The sequence below is a fragment of the Pseudoliparis swirei genome, chromosome 6 (assembly GCF_029220125.1).
Source record: "Pseudoliparis swirei isolate HS2019 ecotype Mariana Trench chromosome 6, NWPU_hadal_v1, whole genome shotgun sequence".
Taxonomy (NCBI): Eukaryota; Metazoa; Chordata; class Actinopteri; order Perciformes; family Liparidae; genus Pseudoliparis; species Pseudoliparis swirei.
The window spans coordinates 21,927,791-21,944,918 of record NC_079393.1 but is presented as its reverse complement, the minus strand read 5'-3'; the positions used below and the strand labels follow the sequence as shown (position 1 = coordinate 21,944,918).

Here is a 17,128-nt window from a genome sequence, read left to right as displayed (position 1 = left end):
TGCTTTTTTATTTGTTGGATCACAACATTGTTCTCAAAATCTTGGTAAACAAAGCAATATTGATTTCCTCGTTGTTATAGGACGGATGCATAAATCATAGATTGTACATATGGACGTAGTCATCGTGATGTCCTCCATTGGTTGGTGGAATGCCGTTTGGCGATTCCATCTTGGACAACGGCTGACCCATCTTCAATTGGAACTGAAGTTACCGTATTTGGAGTGACTCGGAGGCGGCTTTAGTGACCTGTCAATCACAGTAAGCTGGCCCTAAAGCACACCCCGCTTTATGGTCTATTTGACTCTAAATGGGTTCATTATTTGCAAAATGAACATCATGCTATATTGAAGAAGACTTTGAACTAGAGAGTGAGACCATACACTCATGTTTACAGAGTTAAATGAGAAGTAGTCTTTTTCTCATAGGATTCCATACAATCAGACTTATTTTTGCAACTGGAGGGGTCGCCCCCTGCTGGCCAGTAGAGAGGTTGCTAGTTGTGCTCCAGCCGCATGATGCACACTTCATTCAAGTGGATACAAGTTGGTAACAGCAATCTAATATACTGTGGTTCTGCTTGGCTCGTTTCTACACCATTTCAAGTAGTGTCTGTTACTATTTTGATCTGTCCAGAGTTTAGTGTCAGCCTCTCAGGACTAGTCTGACTCGCCGGATGTAGACTATGGGTACAAGTCACAGGCCATCCACCACCGGGCACCATTGCTGCATCCTGGGCTTAGCGGCACCCAATATGATTGTGTTTAATTTAAAGAAATCCAGAAAGCCAGAGCATTTCTTTCTGCCCCCTGTGCCAGAATGAGACTGTGTGGAGCTGCTTTCTTTAGCAGTGACACAGCGCTGTGGAGACTGGTCTATAACTGGAACAGGCAGAAATATTTGGGACAGGATGTGGGCAGGCAAATACTGGAACTCGAAAGCAGATTTCACTGTCACACGGGCATTTATTTATTCATGGTATTGTGTTTGTTTATTTTGCAGGGACAATGCACACCAATCAACAATAAACCTGCGAGTTAGCCAGAGAGGAAGATGTTCTGAAGGCAGCCTGAAATTACAAAATGTCCAAAAACATAATGCAACTAAGATAAATCGCTGAACAAACAGTAACGTGCCAACCAGACACATTCACAGAGTACAGGATGAGCACAGAGATAACACCAAGGCACACAACGTGCATTATAACACCGAGCAAGACAAATGCACATAGACACCAAACAAGCAGGCGGGGCAGACGGCACATGATGCTTCACACCTGATTGGCAACCAGACATTCCTTCAGGCTATGTTTGAATGTTTTGGATTTGACATTTGTTCATAAGTGTGATGGCAGTTATTGTGTTTGATGGGAGTGTTAATTGGTAATACGTGCAGAAGGTGACAAGTCAGTGCACCTTTGGCACTAAAAATAGGGTTGCACCGCACGTACGTGCCACGGGACAATCGGAGGGAACAATGAGCTGAAAATGTCTCTTGGAATTTCAGCTGCAGTGTAAACGAAGAATCGCATACAAATATTTTTATCAAAAAGGTGCCATGTTTTTTTAATCCCGAATGTCATCTCACGGTCGCTAAACGTCAATGTTTTACACTCCTCTCAAACTGCTGCTGAACCAAAGGAACATCTTCTTTTCCCCCCGAGTTAAAAAACACTTGTTGAAAGAGTGACACAATTCAAGCAACAGAAACGCCACAATAAAATACTTAAGATAGTTTTGTTGTGACTGTGTAAAAGAGACTTTGAGTTTCAAGGCTATTTCATTTTATGTTATGTCTGGCTATCATGCAATCCAGTTTCCTGGCTGTGTTTGTGTGGCTTTAGTTGCATTGAACCTTTCAATCGAAAACCCTTTCTCACACCTTTTCAAAACTCCCATGAGTGAAAACCTGAAGACGGGTTTGTACATTGAAAAAGTTGTTTACCTCGGTGCTCCCAAAGTCGTAGCATGTCTAAAAACAATGTCAGCATCACCCATATTCAGTTTATTTTGTATAGCCCAATATCACAAATTACAAATTTGCCTCGGAGTGCTTTACAATCTGTAAACGTACGACATCCCTGACCTTTGACCTCACATCGGAGCAGGAAAAACTCCCATGAAAAGTGAAGAAACCTTCAGGAGAGCAACAGAGGAGGATCCCTCTCCAGGATGGACAGAACAATAGATGTCATGTGACCAGAAGGAATCATTACAGAGTTACAACACAATCAATGAGTATGACAGTGTATGAATAGTTTGTAGTAGGCATGGACCACAATCCAGACCTCCATGATCCATCAGGCAGATGGAGGTAGAGAAGAGGAGTGGGCGGGGCATCAACAGGGCCATGAGGCATCAGACCCAGCCAGGTCCAATGGACCCTATGAGACGTGCAGTCACAAGGACTCCGGGGAGGAAGCAGAGTTAATAATGAGCAATGGAGATGAAAATTCATCCATAAGGAGAGAGAGAAGAGAAGAGAGGTGCTCAGTGTATCCTAAACGTCCCCCAGCAGCCAATAAGCCTATAGCAGCATCTCTAGGGGCGGGACCAGGTGAACCTGATTCAGCCCTAACTATAAGCTCTGTCAAAGAGGAAAGTCTTAAGTCTAATCTTAAATGAGGTGACTGTCTGCCTCCCGGACTGAAATTGGAAGCTGGTTCCATAAAAGAGGAGCTTGATAACTAAAGGCTCTGGCTCCCATTCTACTTTTTAAGACTCTAGGAACCACAAGTAGTCCCGCATTTAGTGAGCGCAGCTCTCTAGTGGGGCAATATGGTACTACAAGCTCCTTAAGATGTGATGGTGCATCACCGATTAAAGCTTTGTAGGTCAGGAGAAGAATTTTAAATGATTCTTGATTTTACGGGGAGCCATACGGTATCTATGTGTACACTGCCGCTGAGTTTACTTGCGGGCCGTGTGAATAGTGGCATTATCCCAGCCCAAACGGGCTTCACATGGTCTTCATAAAGGAGCCTCTTTGAGATATTGCCTTGTGACTATGCAGATGATAAACACAATCCCACCAAACCAAAGGGCTCCGTGCGGATGACAGTAGTGACTATTCAAGTACGTGGAACAACATACACTTCTACTCCTCCGTTTCTGTAACTGCTGCTGGTGATGTGAAGTCAAATGAGTTCATTGTAGAGCTCCTCCCAAATAGCCTGCTTTGTAAGTTTGGAAATGGCTCTCAACCCAGTTCCCATCTCCCTGTATGATAAAGGAGAGCCTAAATGTTGTCTGAATGAAGATAGATATTGTGTCTCAGGAGGGTTGAAGCTAAGTTCCGGAGCAGTAGCATAAGGTTCACTGATGGCTGCTTTCTACTTTATCTAATCGCCATTTATTGGCTGCTTCACCCTCCAGTCGTTACTTCCTCTCCTCGGTCACCCCATGCTTTTAACCACATAGGTGAACCTTACTCTTTCTATTTGGTGCGTATTTAGGTCTGTATTTGTAACAGAGCACATTAAGGTGTGTGTGTGTGTTTAGTTTATTGCATCAAGTCGTGACAAGCCGTGTGGAAACGAGTGTGTGCTGAACTGTAAGTCGTACAGCTGTCGGTGGTGAGGATTATAAAGAACTGTGGTGGAGGTGATTGTGCGTCTGATTCTCTGCTCGCCCACCCAGTGTCGGGGTCCCGGTGCTCCTTCAGGGGATTATGGAGTTTGTCTCAGACGTCAGAAATGTGGTGGAGTTCCAGTGGCTTCATGCTTCTTTTGTTTTTGACCATGAGTGGCGCTGCAGAGCTGTTTTCATGGAGAGGTCCTTGTATTGTTTTTTTTCTTCTTCTGTTTTAAAAACATCTGTTCCAGACATGACTTGATAAATGTCTGCACAAAGGGCCCTCCTTATGAGAACCAGTGAATGTAAACGGCATTGTGCTCGTCTATAATAAACTCCACAGTGTAGCTGCTTTTTGTTAATGTCAAACTCTGGGTAGTTTTGTATGCAGGGTTTTTCCTGCATAGAGAAAATTTGGGCGCGCGCCTAAGCCGTTTTCCCGAACGCCTATGACAAATCCCGAGCGCCTAAGGCAAAAAAACAAAACTGTGTTCATCACGTGCATGTCAGCGAATATGTTCTCAATAGTATGTTTCAAGGAGGCTACAGCCGAACCCTCGTTCTGTTTTGATCAATAGTAATCGAGTTGATAAGCGTGCCTTCTTGTCTGATCAATACGCAGCTGTGAGGTGAATGGACAGAGCGGCCAGCTGCTGATCACTCAACAGCCCGACGTGCACGAATACACCTGGACTATTGTCAATATGGATGCACCGATCTGATCGGCGCCGATCCATATCGGCCGATATTCCCATTATCGGTTTTGATCGGCGTTCTCAAAACGGCCGATCAAACTGGCCGATCAGATGACATAAAATCTGCGAGAACTATCAGACGCTTTAATCGCGGCGAACCACAACGGAGACGATGCGCCCGGCGAGGGCCGCAGAGTGAGAGGTCCACGAGGGGATCCTCACCACCGAGCGGCGTCCCCGTCCCCCGAGTTGAATCTCTGCGTCAACTCAGCCGACTCTCACATGTCTGCCCCTATAGACTGATGCTCACGGTAAACGCATTCGATCGGGAGCGCGTGAAGATTTTGATAAAGTTAGCGGAAGGATTCACGTGACAACATCCGGTTTTGCAAAGTTAGCGGAAAGAACCACGTGAAACAACATCCGTTTTTCAAAATAAGATTTCGACAAATCATACACTAAATAACATACAAGGAAACAATGAACTGATTTTGTATCTTTAGAGATCGTTTCTGAGATTTAGCTTAAATTATGCAAACATTTTTACTGTACCAAGGAAGAGTTTATAAAAATAAGTCAGACTTTTGTATGTTAAGAAAAGTCCTGTATATAGATTTCCCCAAGAGTTCCAGGAAATGAATGATGCAGATGTGTTCCATACATATCTGAAATCCCCTACAATAGCAATCAAACAATTTTAATGTATCAATTAGGACATTTTTCAAAGTAAAAGTCCTAAATGTTTAAAGAAATCGGTAATTTCTTTAATGTTTGAGGTGCTTTATATATGTATTTCCTCATAGTCCTAGGCAATAATGCTACACAATAAATAGAATGCTTCAATCAACGCTGTGATCGGTGATCGGTATTATCGGATCGTCAGATACTGATATCGGTGATCGGCACCAAAAAACCTGATCGGTGCATCTCTAATTGTCAATCTATTAGCCTATCTATTTTAAACTAAAGTGGAAGCAAAATGATTTCCTCAAGCATTGCCTCCATTATTTATGTGAAAAAAAGAAAAAAAATACATAGATGTCTGCTAATTACGGTGATATGGAAACATAGATCGTGAAAAAATTTGTTTGGGAGCATCGAAGACCCATTTTGACCCTAGAAAAACCCTGACATCAGTACATATATGCATACACAACATGTGCATGCATATAACAGGTTTCCTGGTGGAAGTCACTTCTTGTCAGTGCCTTCGATCTCCATGGCCTTGTCCGTCACCATGGAAACATTGTCACATGACATGTCTGTCCATGTCAGGAAGTTACTTGATTTATAAAATAGTGTAACGTGGGACTTTTTAACCCGTGTGATTGTCGCTCAAGTGGGACGTAGAGATTTCTCTGAATGGGCCTTGCTCCTATTCACACCTGGGCCCATAAAAAATAAATATTACTGAATATTTCAAGGTGTGGCGGCAGTGGCGGCTGGTGATTTTTTTTTTGGGGGGGACGCAGTTGGGCGACGCGGTTTAAATAGCACTCAACAATGAGAAGAAAAGAGGTTTTGAGTAGAATATTGTAAAAAACAAAGCTTTATTTCAAGAAAACACCGTGCTCAACACTGTCCAATAACAACTATCAACACACTGTAACTTTGGGCATGAGAGGTTCAGAGCAGCTTTAAGAAACATTGGGTTGGGTTTCAGAGGTTTGCAAAATAAAAGAGTTTCACCCTCACATGAAAGAGGTTCAGAGCAGAATAGAGTCAGAAAGAGATCACATGTTACATTGGGTGACAGAGTAGACCCACTACTGGAAAGAAAAGTAGCCTCCTCTCTTTAAAGTTGGCAAACTTCTCAATAACTCTCTGGTTAAAGTCAATCATGTCTGTAACCAGCCTGTTTCCATTATTCTTGAGGGTACACTTGTCTGAAGCTCTTTAGATCTCTCACCCCGTTGTAGTCCAGAGAGTTTCAGTCCCAGGACTTTGGAACAACAGACAGGAGAAACTAAACAGCGCATTACTCACTGAGCCTCCAGCTAACAGCTCCGGTTAGCAACCTGCTCATGTAGCTCCGTGGAGCTCTCTGGGCTGAGGGAACGATACCGGTCTTTGATCTGCCGAATAGTCCAGTCACGTGAAAGCCAGAGCGCACATTTTTGTGCCCCAAGATTCACGTTTCATCCGCCAATGAGAAGTCGTCCTTGCCGAAACGACTGTGAAATGTTTGCTCGCTGCCGTACACACACGTTTGGTCGGTGTCCCGAAAATGGGGCGGGGCTTCTTTCCGTGAGGATGAGTGGCGATATATTATATTTTTTCACATTAACTTAAGTGGTTGTTGACAGGCTGATGGTCTCCCACACACATTTAGCGCGTAAACGCGGTATATTTACTATTTAAATGATTTGGCATATAATGTTTTTTGACAGGATGTATTTTTTTTTCATCTCAAAATTTTAAGAGGGGCTGCGCCCTAGCGCCCTCTGTGGACGCACCGCCACTGTGTAGCGGACATCTTACCTGGTTCACCATCTCTCAAGGTGTTGTATATACATTATTACTAATAAAATAGTTACATCTATTATATTCTTATTTAATAAGAATCTAAATATCTATATTAGATATATTTAGATATAATGTGTATATGTATTTATAGTCTTTATATATAAAGTATATATATATATGTATGTGTACATACAGGACTGTCTCAGAAAATTAGAATATTGTGATAAAGTTCTTTATTTTCTGTAATGCAATTTAAAAAACAAAAATGTCATGCATTCTGGATTCATTACAAATCAACTGAAATATTGCAAGCCTTTTATTCTTTTAATATTGCTGATTATGGCTTACAGCTTAAGAAAACTCAAATATCCTATCTCTAAATATTAGAATATCATGAAAAAGTATACTAGTAGGGTATTAAACAAATCACTTGAATCGTCTAATTAACTCGAAACACATTTTCAAATGTTTGATTTTGTTTTGCTGTTATAAATCTTTTTTTTTACTTGGTCTGAGGAAATATTCAAATTTTATGAGATAGGATTTTAGAGTTTTTTTAAGCTGTAAGCCATAATCAGCAATATTAAAAGAATAAAAGGCTTGCAATATTTCAGTTGATTTGTAATGAATCCAGAATGCATGACATTCTTGTTTTTTTAATTGCATTACAGAAAATAAAGAACTTTATCACAATATTCTAATTTTCTGAGACAGTCCTGTATATATGTATATATATGACCAGTGGAGAACCACTGCCCCAGACCAGTTGACTTTGTTAGTTGTGATTTTGGTCTATACAAAACAAGATGAATCATACAAATAAACCGGTCATTTACAAAGAGTTATATTAATATTATTATGAAGTAGTATTAACTTCAGTGGCACTTGAATAGCACTTACTTATAGTATTACTTATGGTATTACTCATGGTTTTACTTATGGTTGTACTTATAGTATTACTTATGGTATTACTTATGTGCTTATCTGTGTGCGCGCATCACGGCTGAGCGATGCGCGCTGGCATCGGAGTCCCGCCGCGCGCGAGCCGAGAAGAGTTGTTGGGGGGGACGACGACCCTGTATATAATAAATACTAACACATTTGTAAAATGTTTCCCCTGTTTGTCAACCTCATGGCTTATCGCCATGGAAACAGTTCATTTCCGCCGTCCACCACTGAAGAGATGACCACTATTTCTATGACAAATCCCCAGCGCCTAAGGCAAAAAAAAGTCAGCGATGGAAAAAATAAATAAAATCACCGCTGAGCGAGGCGCGTGCCGGCATCGGAGCTCTGGCGCGCGCGAGCCGAGAAGAGTTGTTTGCGGTGGGGGGGGATGGGGGAGATGAAAATTACAGAGTGGCGGGTAGAGATTTCACCCTGTTATAATAGTAGGGGAGACACTGGAGCTGATAAGCGTGTCTTCTTGTCTGATCAATACGCAACTGTGAGGTGCGCGAATAGACAGAGCGGCCAGCTGCTGATCACTCACTCAACAGCCCGACCTGCACGAATACACGCAAACAATTTTTTTGGGAGCACCGAAGACCCATTTTGACCCAGGAAAAACCCTGGTATGTAGCATGGCGTATTCTAATTAGCCAGACCCGACCACGTGTGGAGGATGAGCTGAGGGGGGGGGTGGGGGGGCGGGGCATCTGTAGGAACCTCCCTAGCAGTCAACAACATGCAGTTCGCTCAGCAAACAGGACTTGACAGGACCGGTAGAAAGGAGGATTAAAAAACGAGTAACACCTGTCAACCAGTCATAGAAGCCGCTGTAAGCCACTAAAGCTTCCGAAAGTATCCGTGGATATGCAATATGCGATTTCTGTGGTTTATTTCTTGAGTCTTTGCTGTTGGTCCTCTCTGTATTCTACTGTCAGTGTCGTCTCTGACGGCTTCAGTGTGGCCCTGCTCCGTCCACAGGTATTGGTCCAGTCCTCGGTCTCCTATTCATCCCTCTGATTGGCTCTGCCAGTGACCAATGCCACAGCAGCTACGGCAGACGACGGCCTTTCATCTGGCTGCTGTCTTTAGGGGTCCTTCTGGCACTTTTCATCATTCCCCACGCCGACATACTGGCTGCACGCCTTTCCTGGGGAGGCCGCACCTTCCAGGTAGGACACCTGTTCGTTGTTTGTGGTCGTTATCATTTTAAGTGAATTCCACCTACAAAGCGAACAAGACGAGAAATGAACATGTTTTCTACCATTTGCCACAGGTGGGCTTCCTGATCTTCGGGGTGGGGCTCCTTGACTTTTGCGGACAAGTGTGCTTCACACCGCTGGAGGCGCTGTTGTCGGACCTGTACCTGGACGAGGAGGACTACAACCAGGCCTTCGCCATGTTCTCCTGCATGGTCAGCCTGGGGGGCTGTGTGGGCTACCTGCTCCCGGCTCTGGACTGGAGTAGTGGCCTGCTCTCCGCTTACCTAGGAGGCCAGGCCGAGTGCCTGTTCTCCCTACTCATCATCATCTTCGTCACCAGTGTGCTCATCACCATGAAGGTGTCTGAGGAACCCTTGTGTGCCAAGAGCGGCTTGGCGGGGTCGGGATCTTTACTGGAGGCGGGGCCCGGTACGATAGAGGCCGGCCGCTGCGGCGTGCCGCGCTCCTGCTGCTACCTGCTGAAGTGCAAACTGAGGCTGCTGAAGTCTGGCCCCCTGCTGTGCCTGCTGAGAACATGCTGGTCCATGACCCCGGCCATCTACAGGAGCTACTGCCATGTCCCGCGGGTGATGAGGCAGCTGTGTGTGGCTCAGCTGTGCAGCTGGATAGCCGTCATGTCCTTCATGCTCTTCTACACAGACTTTGTGGGGGAGGGCCTGTACGAGGGCGTGCCCAGTGCACAAGCAGGAAGTGCCTCCAAGCAAAGATACAGCGAAGGTCAGATTTCCTCTTTATTTGATTTAATATCAGAATGTCACGCGTTATGTGAGCGCATTTAATTTGTCTTGAAAGAAATCAATCTTTTGATTTCCTTATTGAGGTATACACACGAGATATTCTGAGATTCTGCCTCTATTAATCTTGTCAGCCTAAAAAAAAAAAGATATTACCAAATTGCGATAGCATAGCATGAAATAAACTTCAATTTTGTTAGCGAGACTCAAGACCTACCTCCTACCTTTTTGTCATCAAGGCTTTAGCCCCGCCTCCTGTCCATGTAAACGGCTCAATCCGGGCTGCGCCGTCTGCTCACATTATTACTGCACGCCGTTTCCTTTGAGTGCTTTCCCGCTCCTGTCGAGGTATAAAACACATTTACTGTGACGCAAGACGAATGGTTAACATTTCTTGTGGTTATGCCATTGAACAAGTAACACATCGTTTGGGTAAAGTGTGCTCAGGCCCATCTCCGGCCAATCCAAATAATGTATCAGGTATTTCTTCCAGCTGCTGTGCTTTAGAAATGGTAAACACATGCACGGCGTTCATCCCTTCCTGTTCCTGCTCTGTAAATCAGAGTTGACACTAATCCTGTTGACAGTTGGATGGCTATATTTTATTGCTATGCCGATGCTTAGTTGTGTGGTTCTACCTAAATATAACCTCTTAGATGGACCAGACGGAGTGTGTGGAGTCAGTGGTGTGGGAGGGGGACTTCAGTCTTTGGTATATTTTACCAGACAATCCGTGAGAGAGAGAGAGAACAGTAAAGGGGAAGAACGTCACTGAGGTAAACAGATGTGAGGCAGACCGTCTCCTCCACGTTGAGAAGTTGCAGATGTATTAATATAGTGGGTCGTGTCAGAGTTAAGTGTTTTAAGTCTCTCTTTGTTTATTGTCTAGCCAGACTGTGACCCTCTTCCACCATAATTCTCTTCCTTCTTTCGGCTTTTCCATTATCTCGCGTTACTTATGTACTTTTCTGCTTCCCTTTGCATTTCATCAATGTGTTCCTACTGTTGTCCACCTGTTTTCTCATCCACTAGTCCTCATACAACAGTCTCTCTCTCACTCTCAACGTTGTTATCCCTCCATCCACATTCTTTTCTCCTTGTTCCTTTTCCAACTCAATCTCCCTCCCCACTTTGTTTACATTTTTACCTTCCCTCTGTCTCTCCTCCCGTATGCTTGCCGGACGGCGAGGAATGTCAGTCACAAAGAATTAATGTCAAGGAATCGGCACAAAGAACACGTTCATTCTAGTCCGCTAGATAATTCCGAGGTCTGTCTGACCTGTGCTTGTTTAATCTGAAACTCAGCGGATGTTATTAAACCACATCACTCAACCTGCAGATGTTGCTACGCATCGAGGTTGCAGAGGAATCATCTTTGTTTCTGTGATCATCTTTCCTACTGGGGATGGTTGCAATACAAAGCAGTTATCTTTACAGCTCGAACTACAGGAACATCAATTTTCCCATCATGCAGCAGTTCTCCTGTGCACAGATTCTGCAGCATTCTGGCTCTGATCCATATCTCGGAGGGCTTGAATTTCGGTTCTCGTTAGCTTCTGTGGTGTTTGTAACGCGGGCTTTCCAAGAGTAATGTGATCCGCATACTCTGATCATATAAGTGATGTGACGCTCTGCTGCTAAACCTCTGACACACACTGCCCACGGAGAGAGTCTGGGAGATCAGGCTGATAGCAGCAGAATTAACAGTCCAGACATGTCGTCGCTCCGGAGAACTTTAATTAAGGGGTGAAATAAATGTGGTTTAACTAGGAACATAGATCAAAATGGAAGAATTTTCCCGCAGATGACAAAATCAGATGGTCGACAAAATGTCTTTCAAATGTTGCCATTAATGGAAACTGTTGGAAATTAAAGTTTTCATTTCAAGAGTAGTTCAAAGAGACAATGCAAATGCTTGTACGAGTGTGCTGACTGGAGAACCACACCCACATTTGGTTTATTCTTGTGTGTCATTTAAAGAACATATTTAATCTTTTACTCTCGGGACTGTTTTACATAATGGTTTTCTTAAAGGGTAATTCGATATCGAGAGCATTAACAATGCAGCGAACTACTTGCAATGTAGAGCTGCAGCGGAGCACCGTCTACCCGAGCGGTGACGAGTCGCCCTCCTTCTGTGTCCGTCGTCAGCGGAGCTTCTCGGTGCTCTGTTGACGTGGCCGGCTGCTCGTGCCTCTCGGTGCGCCCCGATGCCGAGCTCACGGCTCTGCACTGCGCTGATGACGCCGTCTCAGGTCGTAGTGGCTAAAGTTATTATCACTGTTAGCTGTGAGCCGCTCGGCGTATTAAATGTAGCACATTTTATGTGTTGAGATTGTATTCTTCAGATGCAGGATATGGTACATTACAATCGTAAAACATGTCACTCATGCATGTTCATTACAGCTGGCTGTTAGTGTATTCATTTAAAGATTTAAAAATGTTGACGTATGCAACTCTTTCTCTGTTTGATTTAAAATTTCTGCCTCAGTCAGGTGGACGTCATCCAAATGCTTGTTGCTTGGCTTATGGGGCCCGACTCGGGCAGAGGTGCACATTGCCTCCGTAAACAAGGGCGTGTGTGTGCGCGCCTGTGTGTGTACGTGTGCTTGTGTGTGTCTGTGGCTTCGATTTTTCAAGGATTTATTAATGATTAATGCCGTCATCTCAAACCGTCTGTGCCGCCATGAATGTCTCCCAAGACGGATCGTCTTTGTCTTCATGGGATAAATGGTGAAGTTTGAGCTCATCCAAATAGCTGTAAATGCATCACAGTTTAAAGATGACATACGGTTGTTGATGCATGCGTCCATCACTAGTTGTGGCCATGAAAGCAGATGATCAGAGATATGCAGATGTTGGTACTGACGAGATGGGGCGATGGTTTGAGGCGAGCCGGTCATCGTTAAAGCTCTGTCACCTGCAGAGGAAGTCTGGGAGAAGCTACGAGTTCAACAGGGTCAAATCATTTCTTTCTTCTTCTTTCAGGTGTCCGTATGGGCAGTATGGGCCTATTCTTGCAATGTGCGACCTCAACCTTCTTCTCCCTGGTCATGAGTCGTCTGGTTCGCCATTTTGGCTCCCGGTGGGTCTACACCAGCAGCATGGTGAGCTTCACGGTCTCTGCTCTGGTCATCTGCCTGTCCAAAAGTGTGGTCCTGGTCACTATCATGGCATCCCTCACTGGCTATGCGTATGCCACACTGCAGACTCTGCCCTACACACTCACCTGTATGTACCACAAGGAGAAAGAGGTAAGCAGCGACGTGATGCCTCTTCCACGATGATGGCGTGTGGACTAAATGGGCATGATGGATGATGATTGACTCTTGTCTCGTTTCAGATCTATATGCCAAAGAGGAAGGCCCAAAGCGTGCATAAAAACGGTATCGCCACCAAGCGGGACTCTGTGTATTTGACTCCTGTGGAAGAGGAGGGCAGATCGAGCCACACAGCCGTGCCCCCCTATGGGCAGGTCTTCTTCGGCCCGCCACACGGTCAGAACGGCTCGGCTCACAGCTCCGGTGGCGCCGAACAGGAGGAGATCGAGTCGGGCTTTGAGAAGCGTGGCGTGGGTTTGGACTTCGCCATCTTAGACAGCACCTTCCTCCTCTCTCAGGTTTTCCCCACCCTCTTCATGGGCATGATCGTTCACTTCGCACAGTCCGTCACTGCCTACATCGCCTGCTCCGTCATCTTCGGGGCCGTCGCCACCTACTTGGCCGGTCAAATCATCTTTGACCAAAAGGACCTAAAGAACTGAGACGAGGATGCGGAGGATGTGGAGGCGAGGGGATCACAAACGATCCATCATTCAGGTTCCACGGACGGAACTCAACGATGCACTACCGTTTCCAGAATGCCTTGCTCGAGTACTGTGGGGTTTGCACATATGAAAGCTCTGCGTCGGGAAAGTGCGCGTCAGGTCATGAGAGAAAGCCATTTCAGTGATGGGGCCGGTATTGTTGCCCAAAGAGTCAACCCCAGCTGAGCGCTCAGGTCAGGGGTGGGACTCAATTGAATTCTATAGAAATCTGTCTGAAACCTTTTTCTTGTGACAACTTTTATGTCCATAGTCTCTTTCCTCAGGTACCACAAACGGATTTACTGTAGAACTCATTGACACACACCTTCTGGGCTTTTAATGTTTTTTTAAATTAATTTACCCCGAACTATCTGCAATTTTTAATAATAGAACAGTGTTTTTTTAATTACTTAAAACAACAGTGTTTGTTTGTACAAACTCATCTGCAGCGTCACAAAGCCAGTCTGCCGACTCGTTTTCATTTTATTGAGACGGGCCCGTCGTGCTTCACAACGGAAGAATAAATAGATTCAAGCGTGGTTTTTATCAGTTGAGATAATATAATTACAAGTGGGACCATTGAACTTGTACATACAGGATGAAAAAACACACTCAAAGGGGCACTGTGTTGATTTAGTATTGACGACACTTTCTATATTATCTTCAATCAGACCTTCCCTGCCTGTTAGAGGGCCGGTGTAGCTGTATGATGTTGACGTCTCAAGATCACTGCCACTTCATGGACCGATCACTGTGAGGTGTGTGTGTGGAAGACACGACGACAGTTTGATTGACAGATGTTTCATCCAATCACCTTTCCAAATAGTCTCTAATGACCGCTTCTCAGACAGACAAGTGTCAAGCAAATCGTTGGTATATTTAGCGTTGGCCTGAAGGCCCCTCTCGCTCTCCAACGTGCTGGGAACGAGTTCTGCCGAGTGCGACGCCGCTCGACTTCCGCTGCTCCTGACGTGGTTACTGTGGTAACGACAGGGCGGCTCGCATTACCACGGGCTTGGAAAGCCGAAGGGATTCTCAGGTGGATGCCATCCGCCACCACACTGCTAGATTCTGCCAAATCCTGCACGCGACCCTTTAAGGTGCGATCGCCTTCTTAGTTTAGAAATGCAGTTTCTCTTTCTCAAGATAACCCTGATGACGTCACACATTGGGGTTGTTGTTCCAGACTTTATAAAGCTCCTCCAGAGCCACAGACGACATCATACAACAGTCTTCACAAGTAAACTTTATGTTTTCCCCGATAGAAAGTCAGCTGTACTCTGACGTCTGGCCCCATCTTCTGCGTTTCGCCTATCTAGTGCCATCTATTAATTAATGAACAGTTTAACTGTAAATATATTGTATACAAATTTACAGTATGTCCCTATGGGAATGTTGTTATGCAACCTGTTGCAGGGAGGGTATCGACTTTGGTGGTTTAAGAATGAAGCCGCGTACTAGAACTGGAAATATTGCATCAAAGGTCTTCTGAGAATAGTCTCGTCCACTTGACTTCTCATCTTGTCCGTATCCCCGTCAGGACAGTCATCTCAGGTTAGTGCATTGTTTTAGTGTCCTATCCTTTAAGCCACTGATGGAGAAATAAACAAACTTTCTGCTGCCTAAACCTTCGTGTTCTACCGTATTCCCAACGGACAATCTGACGTCCAGATGGGCTCGTTGCATACGGCTGTGTTTAAACATGTCTGAGCGAAGCTCGCTTCAGAGCACCCACTCCTGAAAGACCAACAGCAATGCGGTAAATGGAAAATATTTGTCTCCTGAGATGCTGTATGTTACGTTGTATTGTGGCCTTGAGATGATCTTTTAAGAATAGCCGGTTGGTCTCAACTCGATGCCGCAAAGTGAGTTCATTTTATCTCCAGGCGGTCTGGTCAGACAATGGGTGACGTATTGTTCTCTGCAGATACAAATAGTCCTGAAGGAAGGCAGAGGAGTTGCCGCTGCAGTACGTGACCCTCAAGCCACTGCATTGTCCTCTTCACCCTGAAATTCACAAGACTGGTTTTGTCTCGCAGCGGCTGAAGGTGAAGGCTGTTTTTTACAAGTGCCTGTACATTTTTGTAACTTTTTTTTTTGTACATCTGTTTTTATTTATTATGCTTGTATTAAACTATTAGCCTCGTCTCTTTCATTGGTGCAAGGGCGAAGGCTGTTTCTGTGAAATATAAATTATTTGTATAGATGTGGTATAGAAGCATCATTAAACTATAATTTATTTTTATCATCGACTGCTTTCTCCTGTAACTGTGTTAACATCTCGGAGCGTAGTGTCGAGCAGAATACTGAAAGTTCTCAGCATTTGCCCCTGTGGTCATACAGCCTTGCATCAGCTGAATGTTATTCCTGTCACACAACTGCTTTGTGTTTTGTTTTTAAATGTTTTTACTGGTGCAAAACAGAAACCTTGTAATTTTGTCTAAATGGGTCACATTTCACATGCATTTCTGTTCATCGGGGAGCCGTGCTGTGTTCAACTTCACATGTAAGCACGACAGAGATATTGGGCAGGGAGAGTTGTTTTCAGTCCCTGTTGCTCTCCACCAAATGTCTTCGGACTCAAGAGGTGCCAATGGTCCGCTTGTGATGTGATTGATCAGGTTTTTTTTCAAATCAATTTCTCAAGATTTCAGTCACCTGTGTTTTTTTCATAAATGCAGTCAACCATATTAAAAAGGTGTATTTCTTATTCATTATACATCCAGCAGATTGTGTATACATGTGCAGTTACCACGTAGATTTTATATAAAATTAAAGAACTGCATTGTTAATGTGTTGCCTGAGTACTTTTGTGAAACACATTCTCCTTTTTTTACATTAAAAAAAAAAACATGCATTATTCGTAATTGCATAAATCATAGAAACCAAAACTATGAAAAGAGCTGTTAACTTTGTTTAACAATTATAATTAGTTAAATCTGAAGTGCATTTTGATCATACCCATAAATACATATGAGTGTTTCTGGCTACCGTGTACAAACATCTGCTCGGAGTTTTGTCTCCTGACCACAAAGTGGTGAAAAAGATCTTGGAAATGGTGCCATCCTTTGGAGATGTTGGGGAAGTGATGAGCGAGAGAGAGAGGGGGGGAGGGGGGGGACCCGACCCGCCCCGCTGCTGCGCAACTGCGCTGCCTCACTGACGCATGGGCACGCTGCTGCTGGCATTATCTATTACATGGAAAAGACGAGAGGCTTTCATGTTGCAGGGAATGGCACGCGGACAATGTGAGCCATGACGGGCCTCCACTCTGCTCAGTTCTCACGCGTGCACCACGGGAAATGCACGGGTTATGATGCATGCACTGTATATACATAACTATATATGTTTCTGTAAATATATATGTTTCTGTAAATATATATGTATATGTAAATATATATATGGATATATATATGTAATATATATACACATTATGTATATATTTATGTGTGTATATGTTGCATATGTTTTTATCATACAAAAAATCATTTAAAAGAACCCAGCCGCTGCAGTGTGTGTCTTGCTCAAGGACACGTCAGCAGGGTTGATGCTGGCCGACACCGTGGTCTTGAACCCTGATCTTAGCGGCCGAGGGCCAGTGGGCCCCCTGCTGGCTCTCTGGTCCAGCATTGTGTGCGCAGAAAAGCACATATATATATTTACAGACGGGGGTGTTCTTGAACGTCG

The 17,128-nt window shown here is 44.4% G+C and overlaps 1 protein-coding gene across 2 annotated transcripts in view; it reads left to right on the top strand.

The window, feature by feature from the left end:
• slc45a3 (solute carrier family 45 member 3) overlaps positions 1 to 16,233 on the top strand; it is a 32,877-nt gene extending 16,644 nt beyond the window's left edge. For both annotated transcript variants that reach the window (XM_056416484.1, XM_056416485.1), the window contains exons 3-6: positions 8,661 to 8,851; positions 8,956 to 9,619; positions 12,625 to 12,890; positions 12,980 to 16,233. In XM_056416484.1, the coding sequence (XP_056272459.1) occupies positions 8,661 to 8,851; positions 8,956 to 9,619; positions 12,625 to 12,890; positions 12,980 to 13,399 (1,541 nt within the window). In that variant the 3' untranslated portion in view covers positions 13,400 to 16,233. The remainder of the gene's footprint in view (positions 1 to 8,660; positions 8,852 to 8,955; positions 9,620 to 12,624; positions 12,891 to 12,979) is intronic.
• Positions 16,234 to 17,128: the final 895 nt, after the last annotated feature.